The sequence below is a fragment of the Pyxicephalus adspersus genome, chromosome 2 (genome assembly GCF_032062135.1).
Source record: "Pyxicephalus adspersus chromosome 2, UCB_Pads_2.0, whole genome shotgun sequence".
Taxonomy (NCBI): Eukaryota; Metazoa; Chordata; class Amphibia; order Anura; family Pyxicephalidae; genus Pyxicephalus; species Pyxicephalus adspersus.
Window position 1 is genome coordinate 16,251,320 of NC_092859.1, and position 15,820 is coordinate 16,267,139.

The 15,820-nt window shown below is 38.7% G+C and overlaps 2 protein-coding genes across 2 annotated transcripts in view; one reads left to right on the top strand and one right to left on the bottom strand.

The window, feature by feature from the left end:
• The window catches only part of PTGER1 (prostaglandin E receptor 1), an 11,826-nt gene extending 7,311 nt beyond the window's left edge, over window positions 1-4,515 (top strand). Inside the window, exon 3 of the mRNA XM_072399685.1 lies at window positions 2,661-4,515. Coding sequence (XP_072255786.1) covers window positions 2,661-2,906 — 246 coding nt within the window. The 3' untranslated portion in view covers window positions 2,907-4,515. The remainder of the gene's footprint in view (window positions 1-2,660) is intronic.
• A 504-nt stretch (window positions 4,516-5,019) lies between these two features.
• On the bottom strand, window positions 5,020-14,327 carry C2H19orf67 (chromosome 2 C19orf67 homolog). Its single transcript, XM_072399686.1, has 6 exons — window positions 14,145-14,327; window positions 11,240-11,384; window positions 9,031-9,131; window positions 7,880-8,056; window positions 7,620-7,781; window positions 5,020-6,042 (listed from the first exon to the last, which is right to left on the bottom strand). Exons 1-4 carry the CDS (start codon window positions 14,273-14,275, stop codon window positions 8,020-8,022), a joined length of 414 nt encoding a protein of 137 aa, XP_072255787.1. The 5' UTR covers window positions 14,276-14,327; the 3' UTR covers window positions 5,020-6,042; window positions 7,620-7,781; window positions 7,880-8,019.
• Window positions 14,328-15,820: the final 1,493 nt, after the last annotated feature.

Genomic DNA, 15,820 nt, shown 5'->3' on the forward strand with positions numbered 1-15,820 from the left:
AACAACTTGGCGGTTGTGATTCCTAAGTTGGGAAGCATACATAGTCTTCAATAACTAATGCAGAGGAGATCATTGTGCAGAAATGGAAGAATTCTTATAGCCATTCAAATAAATCGCTCCTCAGAGTCGAAGCAAGAAACAGGTTCCATTCTAGGGGCAGTCTACATACTAGATTCCTTTTCCTTTTGGTGTGGGGATCAGCACCAAAATATTCTTGCTGAATAATTCCTGCAGCAAGTTCTTTATTAGTACACAAGTAAAGTTGTCTGAACACATTGAAAGTAACTGAGCAATTTGCTAAAATGCCCTCAATGGATATTCTTGAAATTAGGCTCATTGGAGCCTCCTTCTACACTACAAGGGCTTCGTACTCATTATGCCGAACTTTTTTCTGATTGGTTTCTTAGACCCAAAACTACAGCTGCATAAACATTAATTTATCTCTAAAATATTATTTAATCTCAAGCTGAGTTCTTTGTAAATCATAGGGTTAAAAAATGCATGCATGTTTAAAGAACGTATTATACAAACAACATAATTTTTGGGCAGGAAGGTGAGAGTTAAACAGGATATCCCAAGAAAACACAGGAATCCCCAAGCACGCCATCTGTCTCTTTAACGTATTGGCGGACATTGGCTACCTGATCCCACAGCACGAACTAATGCACGGATTCCCTACCAGCCAAGGATTTTTATAAATGGCTTGACCTTCAGTATAAGTAACAGGTTGGCTGTAAATGATTCTGTTTTTTTCTATTTCCTCTAGCTGGATCCAATGCACTTTTCCTATATGAGCATCTAGAAGTCCTTTGTTAAAGTAAAACTTTTTTGTTTTTAGTTTTTAGGTAAACAACGAGGGTTAGGACCTATGCTAGGTTTGAGTTGCTTATTGTTGTCTAAATATCTTCTATAATTTCATTCTATGCAGACCAGCATTTTGTGAAATTAATTTAAAAGAGATATTTGGAACTATGAGTGCTAAGATTTCTCATTTATGGAGAATATATATATATGGTGATATATAGAGAACCGTGAGCACTGATTTTTTTCAGATTTATACAGCGTCACTGTTGTAACCACACACACTTTTTTTGAGGAGTCAGTGCTTGAATGATATGAGGTTGTATTGCTTTTTGTATCATTTAATTCCTGGCCTGTTGACAACATTTGCATCAGCATTGGAGGTTAAATATCTGATAGAGACACAGACAGTATTAAAAAAATGAAGAAGATTCTAGCCTTTCCTCACTTTGTGATTTTGTCCCTCATCTTTTGTCACCTACACTATGACTAACAAGTCCATGGATATTAAGAAAAAGTGGCATTTAAAGATCTAAATATTCTTTGTCCAGGGCAGGCTCCAAAACACACCTTTCCTCTGCACTGCTGTTAATGGTTGATGGGCCCCAGAGCTAAATTGTGACAAGGCTCCTACCATTTAGGACAAGCTCCCTCACACCTGGAGCACTACTTTTAGAAGTTTGCCCTTCACACTAAGAGCATCAATGTAATTCTGAACCCCCTTTTACAATCACAACTTCACATCAGTGACCCGCTTCACATCAGTCAACTTTCACATCAGGAGCCACCATTGTATCAGAATTTGCTCTTGTAATCAGAGCTGCTGTTCCACTTTGCCAGGTTTTGACAGATGACATTACCGAAGCAAAGCCATTAAAAAGAAGCCTGTAGCAGATCTCCTTTGCTAACTCTGTGTTTAACAGTCATGACTAATGTAGTCATGAGGAGGGCCCCAACAGACCCCCTGCAATAACGGGCCCCTTATTTGAGACCTTTGCAACCCTCTGTGTGTATTTCTTAGTTTCTGAACGTGTTCTGAAGAACATAAAATTATTACAGCTTTGTTATAAAACTGGTGAAGTTTAATGTCCATCTTCACCCCTTCACCCAAATATCTTTTCCATTGAGTGGATAAGGGACAAAAATTCAGATTTTCTGACGAGGGATGAGCGAACGAGAATTTAAAACTCGATCATGCGGCAAATTCGTCCGTTCTTGCTTACCGAATTTTAAGCAAGAACATCCGGTGTGAATTTGCCTATCAAGATAGAATTTTAAAATAAAAGAAAAAAGCGCTTTTTAGAACACTGTGCGATCCGCCACACTAGAGGTTAATTATCCTCTGGTGCCGGGTATTGCACCATTGTTCTTAATGAATGCAGCCGCGGCGGATCTCTCACTAAGAGGAGGGTTATCACAGCTGCATTCATAAATACAACCGCGATAATCCTCCTCTCAGTGAGAGATCCCCGGGCACTACAGGTTAGAATCAGGGCTTGCCCTCATTCTGAGCTATGGTGCGCGGGGATCGCTCACTGACAAGAGGACTCTCATTGCTGTATTTATGAATGCAGCCGTGATAATCCTAAAGTGATTTCCGATGGTTTGGCTAAATTTCGCGCAACCATCGGAACTTCGAGGAAATTCTCGCAAGAATGCCAGGGGCATTCTCCCTCATCCCTACTGGTGACATTATTATATAAGAATGGTTTAAAGGTCAAAGACTACAGTAAATTAAAAAATTTAAAAAATCCAATTAAGCCCCCTTATTTGTATCATATTTTTTTTCTAAAATGTCAATTGCATTTGCATTGTTAATGAATGTTGTCCTTATACTGTCTTTACCTTCCTACCTGCAGGTCTCAGTGGTGATGTTACAGACTGGCACCCCTCTCCCACATCCTAACTGGCTTTTGTTAGCTGTACGCCTAGCCTCCTGCAACCAGATCTTGGACCCCTGGGTGTACATTCTCCTGCGCCGCTCTGTTCTTCACCATCTCTGCAGTATCTTTGTGAGAGTGGCTCGGGTACGAGGAGGAAAACCGATCCGATGGGATCCTGGAGACTTCCAGAGCTCAGACCGCAGTGCAGTCAGCCACCTTTAGACTTCTTGCGTGGAAATAAAATACATGTACAAAGTTTGAACTCTACAGAGAAGATCACAGCTTGTTGTGCATAACCATCTTAGGCAGGAATGCAAATATCTTCGAGATATAAGAACTGCACGCATCACTGGAACAGTTCCCAAGCATGGATTTAGTAACCAGTGCAATTAATTAAGGAATTTGTTTTACTATGGACTGTAACTGATGACAGCCAGCAATGTACAAGGAAAAAAAAAAGTACTGTAGACTCTGAAATGAAGACAACTTCTTGCTGTTCTGTGCTTGCACATGATAGCAAAAATCCTTGAGAACCATTGGACACCTCAAAACTTTGATCCTGCATGGAATCAAAAAATCGTATTATGTGTTTGGACTTATCTACTTGACTTAAAAATAAAATGATATTGCTCACTGCAGTTTTAAAGATGAACCCTGGGCAATTAAATATTGTACCCTTGCAATGGGATCCCTCACTTTGGGCCTGATTTATTAAAGTTCTCCAAGACTGGAGAACATAGACTATCATAGGGGAAACTTGGTGATCTACCAAACCTTGAATGAATCTAGTCCAGGAATGAAAACATTTGCCAAATAAATACAAATGATTTTAAGGAATTTATTCCAGGTTTGCTGGCTCACCCAGGTACACCAATAATAGTCTTCTTCAGACTTTTAATAAATCAGTCCCATTGTCTAGAAGATACAAGAGATGTAAAACCTACCCCTCACTTCCTTAGTAGCCAGCACTCTACTATGCTGCACTAGACCAGTCCCTTGCAGCCTTTTCTTAAACTTTGTTGGTTGGCCAGTTTGACCGCTGACATCATTGCCTTCAGCCTATGGGCCTTGCAATGTACAAGATTAGCCAATCAGAGCACTAGGCAGCAGAGGAAAGTGTTGACAGCTGCAGAAGTGAGGAGCAAGATAAACTTTACTCTTGTACCCTCACCCCCTAAAACAGGGGTATCAAACTCTGGCCCGCGGGCCAAATCTGGCCGCCAGCGTCCTTCTTTTGGCCCCCAAAGGAATCCTAAAAATGAATTGCATCTGGCCCACCGCTGCATTGAAATAGCGCTGCTACTACAATTCCCGGCATCATTCATGTCTATAGACCAGCGGGCTCTCTGCCTATGCATGGCCCCACATTGGACTGTTTTATAGAAGCAAGGAATTGTAGTAGCAGTGCTATTTCAGTGAAGAGGGAGTTCCAGCCATTCATAACATTAACCCCCGCATTGGACTGTTTTCTTGACGCAGGGAATTGTAGTATCAGTGCTTTTTCAGTTTGGCCAGCGACTTTGTTTAAGTTTTTAATTTTGGCCCACTATGTATTTGAGTTTGACACCCCTGGCCTAGAATAAATGACTAACTACCCTTAAAGTGCCGAAGGGGGCTTATTGCAAGGGTTAAAAAGACTTTTGGCCAGAGTTCAGTTTAAGGATAGACATATATGAAGGATTCTTTTTTCTTCCAACTTACACAATATTTCTTTGTGTCTACTGGAAGAGCTTGCCCTAATGGTCTGTTCAACGTTCTGTTATCTCTGCGCATTAGGCAGAGATCAGCGAGTAATTATATTAAAAACTCCAATACACTGGAGATTTATGAGGGACAATGAGGTTTGATGTTTTGTACTCCATATACTGTGAAACTGTTGCATGGTTATAATTCTCATTCTATGTTTGTACAGCCTTACGGCTTATGGACATTTGCCCAGTGTTATTTCTCCAGCTGACCTGTCGTCTGCTCTGCCTAATGTAGATATTTGACCAATTCTGACTCAACAGGTCTGGACCACAATTCTGAAGGAATAGGATTCCCTTTGGTTTTCCAGAGGATAATAAAAAAAATATGATATAAAAAAACTGCTGTAAAGTATAAAGAACCAGCACTTCTTACCGCACATACCTGCAGCAGACACTGTGTTCTGCTGTCACACCCCAATGCATAGCCATTCTAATCGGCAATAGGCCGATAGGAAGGTGTGCAAGGTGAAATGGGCCAGGCAAGCTTCCATACAGCAAGGAGGTGCCGAAACTTTTTCAGAATGGCCCACAATTTGGGTGTAACAACAAAATTTAGTTTAAAATCAACTAAACTCAAACAAACAAGAGACAATTTCTAAATTTTATTAGTACTTACACAGTTTTTATATATGTTGAGCACATTTTTATTTCCTCTATACAAGTAAACACCAAAAGCAGGGTGCATTCATGACATAGCATAGCATTATGGGTTTATTATATCGAGGGTACATTAGAAGCTATTTGCTTCCTACTAAATCCCCAAATAATCCCTCTCTAAAGTGAGCAGACACAGATGAGGTTTGGAATATTCCTCTAATATATAAAATTGTGTCTATATTTAAACTTAAGCTCTGTAAATTCTGTTTTATTTCAACAAAGCAGCTATGATGAGCCTTGAAAACATGTGAAAAGGACCCAAGCTCCACCTGCTGGCAGGAAAATTAAACATGTTATATTTCACATTTGTAAAAAAGTAAATTTTTCAAAGTTTTTTTCATCATAACACACATAAGAAAGAACATATAAATTACAGCAACATGCATGTAGGGAAAAAATAATTACTGCAAGCAGAATACACACAAAGTTTATCAGTCAAAGAGCATACCGCAGCTTAACCAGGGGAGCTACGCTGGGTAAATACCTATGTATGAGTGTCACAGCAATGTGAGTGACCTTTTGTAGGAGTGACAAGATCACACATGTGATTACAAAACTATCCGGTCATAAACACAGTCATAAAAGCTGCCTGGTGACAAGTCTGCATGAAACCTTCACAAATTTGATGGAACCTCACAAGTTCGAACCAGAGAGAGAGAAAACACAATGCCTATGTCACCTTGCACGCCATTTTGTATACAAGAATATATTAATAAACTATGGTGTCTCGGTCTTATTTCTCTCTTTGTCATTCTGCTTATTATTTCCAGCGACTGCTACTAATAGATTTGCTCTCGCAAATAGATCGGGGATTCTGAAGGTGCTGCTTGCAAAGTTGTTTTCAATTCTCCAGGATTTGTACCAGCAGATCAGTGGCGGCAGTGTGGGAGGGCTCATGGGAACCAATTATGGAAAGCAGATTGTAGTATGCATTAGGTTGTGAGCACAAGATCCTGGAAGGAAGGTGGAGATCACACATAACATATAATGGTTTAGGGGGATATATTATAATAATGCACCACTGAGTATCCACACAAACATAAAAGCATAAACCTATGTGGACCGGCTTTTAAATGGCAGCAGCTTCCTTAGGTTGACCAATAAACACTGGTTTGGTTGTAAGAGAGTTATACTGATCAAGGATCAAATGTAAAGCTATGTACATATACCAGATACTTGTTGACCAAGACAGATGATTATCTTGGGTGAAAATCTAGCTTGTATACAGTGAATCCCGTATGTTCTTTAGTGATCCAACTTGATGGATCATTCAACAACCAACTGGGGGTGACCACTGTCATTTCCTTTGGTGAAGGACAGAGCGGGGTGCCTCCCACTCTTCCTCCGTTCTCCATAGAACTGAATAGCACTGTGTGTACAGCACTTGTTTGTTCTGTTATCACTGGAAATGACCATGAATTATCTAGCGTGTGTATGTAGCTTCACACTTAATCAGTGATTGGTATCACTCTTTCAAGTAAAGCCAGCACTAATAAACACAAAAGATAATTTCCAGAGATAGAAATTTGACATGTGTGCAGTAACAAAGGACCTGAATCAAGGTCTCGGTAATAGAGCGAGTCTGGTGTTTGTGGACATTGGAAGCCACCTAAAACCAGAATGATGACCCTAGTTCTCCTCTAGACAAGTGTGAAAGTGAAGCTGAATAACTACAAATGATACGCTCAATAGAATGCTTTGGTTGTGTCTCAGATATGGCAGACTAAAAGCTGCACAAAACCACTACCCAACCTGCTCACTCCCTATGTTGGCTATTTGGCCAACCTTGCCATGGGAATTCCATGTAGGAATGATAAGATCCCACTTGTGATTACAAACCTGTCCAGTAACAGATATTGTCTGGTGACAGTTCTGCACAAAACTTTCACAAATTTGATGTTACTTCACAAACCTAAACCAGACAGAGCCATGGCTAATAAATTACAAACTAATGTTCATTTTATACTTTATCAGTATTTCAGATTCAATGCTGTCAGTGAAACCACTCATCTAGAGACTGCATTACCATTAAAGACACATACTCTCTAACAAACACCCATCCTATTGTAACAATAATACTTTTACTACCAATTACCCTCTCTTTTGGACTATTTAATCTTTAATTTAACTAACCAGTTAATTCTCTAATGCTACATTGAAATAACCCTCACCCGTCCCTTTGACCCTTCAACACGGCTAACACCTCTGTCATGGTTTCTACAATGGCCCTGAGGAAGCCTAAGGGTGAAACGCGTCAGAATTTCAGACTACTGCTCGGTTTAAACTTTGTATGACCATGATCTTTAAAATCCTTATTGTCCATAAGATGGATATTTGCGTCTAGTGCTAAGAGCTGAACTCTATTTAGATATATAACCTTCCAAGACCCATGAAGCAATGAGGGCTCATAGTCAAGTTTGTAAAAATACAATATCAAACATAATAATGTCAAACATAATAATATATTTAGGGCTAACATTGCCTGTTTGGCTTCCATGTTTTTATCATTATCTGCTAATATCATTCTTACCAAGACTCTATGTCTGCATCATCTGCTGAGTCCAGGGCAACCCATCGTCCTAAGGACCATACCACCTGTATCTGAGATGCTGAGGGACGTGGTGCTCCGTGGAAAGCACAGATAAATTCAGATATTCCCATTATCGATTCATCACAACAGCACAGGAAATAACTGAGGTTAGACACAAAGTGACACAATGTTAGGATGGGCTATAAACATGAACATAAATGGTCCCATTAAGGTAGGAATCGGGGTTATAGATTTCATACTATTCGGTGGTGATCACTCTTCCTTCCTCAGTGTCTTCTGTGACCTCAATGTTCCAGCGCAGCCTCTTGTAGAGGGTGGGCAATGTTGGAGAGTATGGTGCCGGCATGAAATATCGGAAGATGGATATTTGATAGTTTTCTCAAAGACTGAATCTTCCACACAGGACAGCAGGCATACTGGTGGACAAAGCATGGGACAACTTATTATTATTAATTATTATCACAATAAGATTTTGATATGACTTTAAAATTTATGTGAAGTTTATTTCACACTTCAGGAGTTACACATTTAAAATTGTAGGAATTGTGGTAATTCAAATGTATATCATTAATCATTTTTATATTATATTGCAAATGGTTGGTTTTTTGGAGGTACTCAAACTGAAAACTGAGGATTCCCCATGTGAATGTTGGGGGTTTGGAGCCCATTCCCTGAGGTGAGGATTTCTGCGGTTTTTTTTGTACAATGTTGCATTGAATCTGTGATGATATAATGATATTTCTCTCCGCATCACCAAGGACTGCTGGGTTGAGATTTAGGAAGATGAGGACCCAGCTAGTCACATGACCAGCCAGAAGATTCCAGATTAATGAAGGTAAAAAAAAGTCACAACATACATCATTGTGGTTCCAGAGGTAGAGGGGGTGACTGGTGGGGAGCTGAAGTTACACTTAAATTAAAGCGTACCTAAACTCAGATTTTTCACTTTACATAAAAGGGTAGACAACACTTGTATGTAAGGTAAAAACTCAGTTGTTTTTTTTTTAAAAAAAAAAGGATGCAGCACCGCTACCTAATTATGAATGGGAGTGCAAAGCACACAAGTCAGGCATCCCGGGAAGCTCTTGGGAGCTCCTTCTGCACCTGCCCGAACAAAGAGAAAAATTTGCCTATCTCACGCATGCGCAGTGAGATCGCCAAATTATTTTATATCCTACGGCACCCGATTTGGGGCCCAGGTCAGGTGACGTAGGATGAAGGATAGGAAGAAGAAGAGAAAATGGCGGCGCCCGAACCCAATGTAGTACACCCCTGTGTAAATGGTAAATGTATTTTTTTTTTTTCACTTTTGAGTTTAGTTCCTCAGCTCCTTCTGATTTTACTGTACTTTAATGTGAGTCGATTCTCTACAAAAACAAATTTCACTCACCCTTCTGGGTCCATATCATTTAGAGAGATGAGGCCAAATGAGTTGTACAGAAGAGACAGATGTTCCAGATGTTTCACCAACAACTCAGACATATCCAGGAGCTAAAGAGAAACATTTAGAAGTTTTCAGCATCTTCAGAAGTGCCCAATTGGCAGAACACGTTGAAGACCAATGGATAAAAACTTTCTAGTCTGTTGATTTATATCCACTTTAAAGAGTTTGACAACCCAAAACTACCTGAATTTCTTTATTCTCCTTGTTCCATTTTTTTTTTTTACAATCATTTTTTATACAGAGCTGAAACAATGAAGGTGAATGGGAATACCCAAAACCTCAAGATGGAAAGAAGAAAAGTTAGGAATAATGGCAGGGAAAGCTATCTGTAGGAGTATTCAAGACAATGGATTTATTTAATATTGTTTTCACACAGATTGATGCAACTTTTACCTGAGATTATCACTTTGGGTAAACTGGTCCTTTAATGTACACATTTACCAGTTTTTATCTGTGTATTTTAATTTACATTATATCTAATCATTTATATTTCTCCAACATCACAGCTTTTTCCATTGGATAGCGCATGGACATCAATGCAAAAGACAAATGGTTGCTAGAATAATCCTAACCAGTAGTTGTAGTATAAAGCACAGCAAAGCACATTATAGTATGAATGAGGCCTAAACTATTATAATTATGCAGGCAAAGCTATGAAAGATTTATATTCATCTGCTCATTTATTGTTTCCATTTACCGGAGGGTGAATATGGAGCTACAAGTTAGAGCTGAGACGTTTCCTGAGATTTGCCCTCTGAGTTGTCTGAGCTCATGCAAATAATATGCGCAGTAACCGGGCCCCACAATTGTTTATATATCTTTTAATTTAGGTTGAATTATTATAAACTAATAAGCTGACTTGGACACAATGGTTCATTTGGCAACTACATGATAAATGATGCATAACATGAATAAATGTAAATTATGGCTTTGTGAGCTAAAAACACACAAGTAGCATTTTCGGGAGTGGGTTGTAGGTTAGGTCAGTCAGTAAGTAAGAGTGAGAGATATGGGTCATATACTTAAAGCTGAAGTCCAGATTTTTTTTGTTATCCCTAAAGCCTCAACTTACCCAAATACTACAGAATGTGGCTCTCGGTGACCATCAGTGCCTTGTCTCAGGAAACCATCTTTCAAGATAATTTTCAGTGATAGGTGAATGAATGAGAGCTATACACAACTCCTCAATTTTGTTCTATCGTGAGAGAAGGGGCAAGTGGCACCCCTTTGTTCTCTCCTCCATAGAAATGCACGATGGCCGATTGATGAATGACGTTGAGGAACAGCTGTATACCAGTATATGTCAAGTTTTTGGCCAAGATATTCACCTTGAGCAACTTTTATCTGAGGCTTGTATGCATTTCAACCCTTTACAAGAACTAATTGCTCATTTTGCTTCGGGGATGATGAATAAGTAAATACACTTACATTATTCCTCTCTCCCATAGACTTCCTCTGCTTCATAAGATCAGTCCCTCAATGATTCTTTGGAAGCTTCCTCTCCAATGTAGGACCACCAGCCTTCCATTGTACAAGAGGACACCAGAAGGTCACATTCTGGAATATTGGGCAGCAGAGAAGATCCCTGGCTGCCAGGGAAGTGAAGAATAAGGAGTAAAGACAGCCTTGTGTAAGCTCTACCTCAATATTTATTGTCTTGTCATTCTGGTCCATATGACATTTTTGGGCCCATCACCAAGCATCTAGGCCCATATAGTACAGATGACACCAGCTTAAAATGTAATTGTTCCAGATATATTTACTTGAGCTCCACCATTGACCTCCCCTCTCTAACCCTAATTTGGACCCTCATGGAGGTCTCCAGCACCAGTTTATTTCAATCTTTAACCTTACATCGTTAGTTAGTCAGGTTGAAAAAAGTCTTACGTCCATCAAGTTCACCCACCAAGGAAATAAACATACTAAGAAACCATCATATCCCAGATAAACCAAATGTACACAGCTGACCAAGATGAAGGCAAAAAAAACCCCTGATAACGCATGGTGGTAATTTGTTTCAACGGGGAAAAAATGCCCCTAAACCTGACAGGCTACCTTCTAAAAATGTAATATATTTCCGAGACTCGCTGTTTAATTTTGTTCTCCCTTTGTAAGCACCAGTCAATATAAATGGCCCACTTTGTATGCATCTTACCTGCCGCTTCAGGATTTCACACACGGGGCTTCTGTTATTTGTGATGCTTCTCGCAGCCGATTCCAGATAAAGCAGCAAAGGCTCACAATTTTTCATTAAAATCAGCAGTTCAGTAGAGAAGTGTTTATCAGGAACAAAGTTATTGCTGGAGAGAAATGACAACACCATAAGGACACTTGTAAGAACTATAATCAGGCCCCACTTTCCGATTTGTGACCCCCGCTCCCTCGCAGGAAAGCTAAACTCCTGCCAAACAGATAAGAACACAGCTGAATTACATTCTGGATATGGAAATTATGTCACCCGCCAAAATGTGTGATCTTCAATAGCCGTGTTTGTGATTCACATACCACTTCCATGCTGCGTGTTGATAACCGACACGTGTCATGTCAAGTTCCAGGAAAAGCGGGGTCCAGTTTACTCTATAACTCATCATCAAAGAAACAAGATTTTCCCTGAATCAGTATTCCCCAATAATATGGCACTTATATGTTATATTAATAAAAAAAAAAAAAGACAGACACAGTGACAGCTGATGGGGTAGGCTGCAACTGTTAAAGGGTCAAAGGGGCTACTTATAAAAACTTATCGCCCGTAGATAAAAATTACAGAGCTTTTAGGAAAAAAAATTATTTTTTTAGCCAGTAATTTTTCCTTTGGGGGTAAAATAGAGTTTATAATTCTGAAATTACGTTGTTCCTACTGTTTTATATTTATAGGTTTATATTTTTAAAGTTTCCTTTTTTTATGTAACCAGGGAGGGGTATTAGGCTAGGTATCATTTCAGTCTCTTCTACCTATTGTCTACTGTTAATATATCGAGAAAACATTCAATGTAGGGAACTTTTAAGGCAGTGCACATAGAACAATGTATATATAAACAATTTATTAATAACATCCTAGTTAAAAACAACCTTAACACATTACATTATAAAAGAAAGCCTCCATTTATAGTAATTACAATTCCAATGGTCAGAAAATAACAAGGAGTTCAATTAACATTAGTATGAATTAACACAATATCATACAAAGATAGTACTCATGTATGTTCCTACGCGTTTCACAGATTAGATCCGCTTCATTAGTTGGCAGTAGCTGAATTTGACCCTAAAATTTGACAAATAACTATCATCTTGTTCTTCCACATATTGTCTACTGTTAAGTCCAGACAGGAGGTGGGTACAGGGGTTGGTAGGTGGCACCTGAAGCCCTAAACAATGTGCTGGTTCCTAATAAACCAACATTTGACAGCAGTTAGCAGAGGACCGCACCCAACCACTTACCACACCGCCCATTCTATATAGGTGGCCACTAGTGAAACATTATGTGTAACTGAAAGTGGAAATGTGTGATATGTACACAGGATACCAATATGAAACAATGCAATTTATGTTTTATGTATTTTGATAATAATCTATCACTGTGTTGGAGATTCCATTAGCATTTAAAAGCTCATCATAATAAAAATCAGTGTTTCTGTCTTGTTATTTGATTTTGATGTAAATGATTTGATTGACTTTTGACATTTTATAGTTTTGTTTTGTGTATGATCTGCTTATATCACTTTTGTTGTTCCCCCTTGTTTTACTTACCTGTGATTGTAAATTTTTGTTTCAAAAACCTTAATAAAAAAATTGCAATAAAAATCATTTGTAATGTTCCTAAGATTCTTCCTAAAGCAAAAATGTATTATGATTTCTACTATTTATCTTGCCAGTAACACTTTCTGTCCTAATATGACAACACTTCCTGCACTAAATCTATGGAGGAGCAGTGTTGTCACCTTAGAACAGAAAACATGCACTCCACAACACCTCTCCTTATCTTCTATATTATAATATATATATAATATATTATGGCATATTGTCGTTCACAGAACACAGCTGGAATTTTTCGATACTTAGTATACTTAGCCTAAATAGGTTTAGCTGAAAAAAATAAAAATAAAAGAAAACTAACACAGCCCACAGATCTAAGGTTTGGTAATAATGTTAAATCTACCTGTCTTACATTTTTGTCTTTGTATATATTAAAAAAAGTAAAGAAATGAATCATAAAGAATAAAGCGGGCCTAAACTTACATTTTTACTTTGCATAAATAGACAACCCTCTTACATAAGGTAAAAATCCTGGGATCCGATAAAAGACACCTTTGGACCGATCGAGTGTGCTGCGGGATTGAAGGTAAGTGGATTTTTTTTTTGTTTTTACAGTTGTGACATCACCCTCTTCTGCGACAATAAAGAAACAGCAGCAACCTTTGGGGTCATCTCTATGCTCTTCTCTGAGCATAACATTGGAGTGTGAAGTTCAATGGAGCATGACAGGGTGACACTACTAGCACTCACGTAGGGAGATATGTAAATATAAAAATGTATATATATTGAGGATAAAGTTTAATCCACCTATATTTTGCTTTTCCTGGTTATAAAACAGAGAATCAGACATTCCCTCGTTGGAATCTTACAGGTTCATGTGTTTCAATGGCAGTAATTGATTCCTACTAGGGAATGTTTGAGGGAATATCAGATACTCCGCTTCTCTTCCCCCTAAAAGGGTAATATTGGACTCAGGGGGTTCGTTTATTCACTATTTTGTTTTTTTTTATCAGGCCTTTGCTTGCAGTAGCATTGCTTTACGTTTTTTTTTTTTTTTTGGTCACTACATTCAAGATTGGTTTATCGCTCCAACCGCGTAAAAAATTGTTGTAATTCAATATAGAAGTTGAAATATAAACCACAACGCAAACACCTAGTGCTCACTGCCTGTTACTGCTCCTGGGTGCCCAGCGGTTATCAGTAGACACCCCGGAGTGGTGAACGTTGTGGTTTTGTGGCACTAGGCAGTAGTAATGAACTCTGGTCATAGGTGCCATTTCTGGTCATTTGAGGTCCGTCTCTCTTACGCTAATGGTAGATAAACTTTGAGAACTTCTATTTTGTGTAGCAGATACATGAGATTTCTATTCAGATAATCAAGAGACACATCTTCAGCCTGTCCGTCCTGGGTGGAGATCGATGGTTCATCAGAAGCCATATTACTTTGTATTCGATCTGTGCACACCGAGCCCTAGTAACCATATCCTAGTATCCGCATCTGCATAGCAACCATACCTAGCCTCAACAACCAATCAGTGAGCTGGCTGTTTTGCTGTGCGATGGCACTATGTGATAGGAGAGGAGCTCGGTCACATGATTTTACAAGGCATGTGACCAGGATTTTGTACTCTCGCCAATTAAAAACATGCAAAGTAAAAAAGCAAAATATCATCACACATATGAACTCCAAAAAGTTATCAGGATACGACATTGTGTTTGATAAAATCATCCTTTATCTCCTAGGCGGTTCATTTCTGTCCAGTTTTATATATCTAAAAGCGGTACATTGTTTTTTATGAAAATTTATTTTACAGTATAATATAAGAGAATGAGTATATTAAAGTTTAAAACACAAAATCATGTCAAAATAATAAATAAAATACATTTCAAAAAAATATATTTTTTTAAAAAATTTCAAATAAATAAATGTTATACTAATAAATTATACTGTAAAATGAATTTTCATGAAAGACAATGTACTGCTTTTACACATATAAATCTACTGTATTGCAGTTATTTTGTATTGAATGCAAAACAAATAGATTTGAAATTCCCCCCAAAGCAATGGCTGCACATACCAACGTCACCGGGAACTCCCGGTGACTCATCGGATGCAGAGGACGCCGGCCAGGGGGAAGCAAGGATGCAAGGATGCAAGGATGGAAGTATCAGGTAAGGTTCTATTTACTATTGAATTTCATTGTTTTCACTTTCAGCATCTTTTTTTCTACCCCGAGTCACACTGCTGGGGAGGTTAGGTAACTTGGCCAGATTCATAGATAGACATAAGACGTTCTAAGACCTGCTGGTATGGTGGGAAACCAGCATTGGACTTCTTTTTCGTTCATCACAGGCCCATCCTCTATCTGTAGATATTGAGGAGGTTCTGAATAAACCTTACTGATCGGGCCATTTATGAGTCTGATGTATTAAAGATCTTTAAAACTGGAGAAGACAAACTATCATGAGTGATGCAGCAAATCTGGAATGGATTTCTTAACAATCATTTGCTATTAGTTAGCAAATGGTTTCATTCTAAAACCACATTTATTGTAGGTTTGCTGGATCACACGGATTCTCTCATGATAGCCTATCTTCTCCAGTCTTGGAGAGCATTGATAAATCTCACCCTAAGGGCCTGATTTATTAAAACTCCCTAAGGCTGGAGAGGGTACACTTAAATCAGTGAAGCTGGGCAATCCAGCAAACCTGGAATGGATTTCTTCAAAGTCATTTGCTATTTGTAGCAAATGTTTTGAATCCTGGACCAGATCCATTCCAGGTTTGCTGGATCACCCAGCTTTACTGATGAAAGTGCATCTTCTCCAGCCTCGAAGAGCTTTAATAATTTAGGCCCTACGTGTCTGTGTCCAACTCCTACAAACTGTATATGGTGGCCATATCTAGGATTAACACACTAATTGCAGCACACCCCCAGGACCAGTTCCCCATTCTTGAAACAAACATAGACCGAGAATCTCAA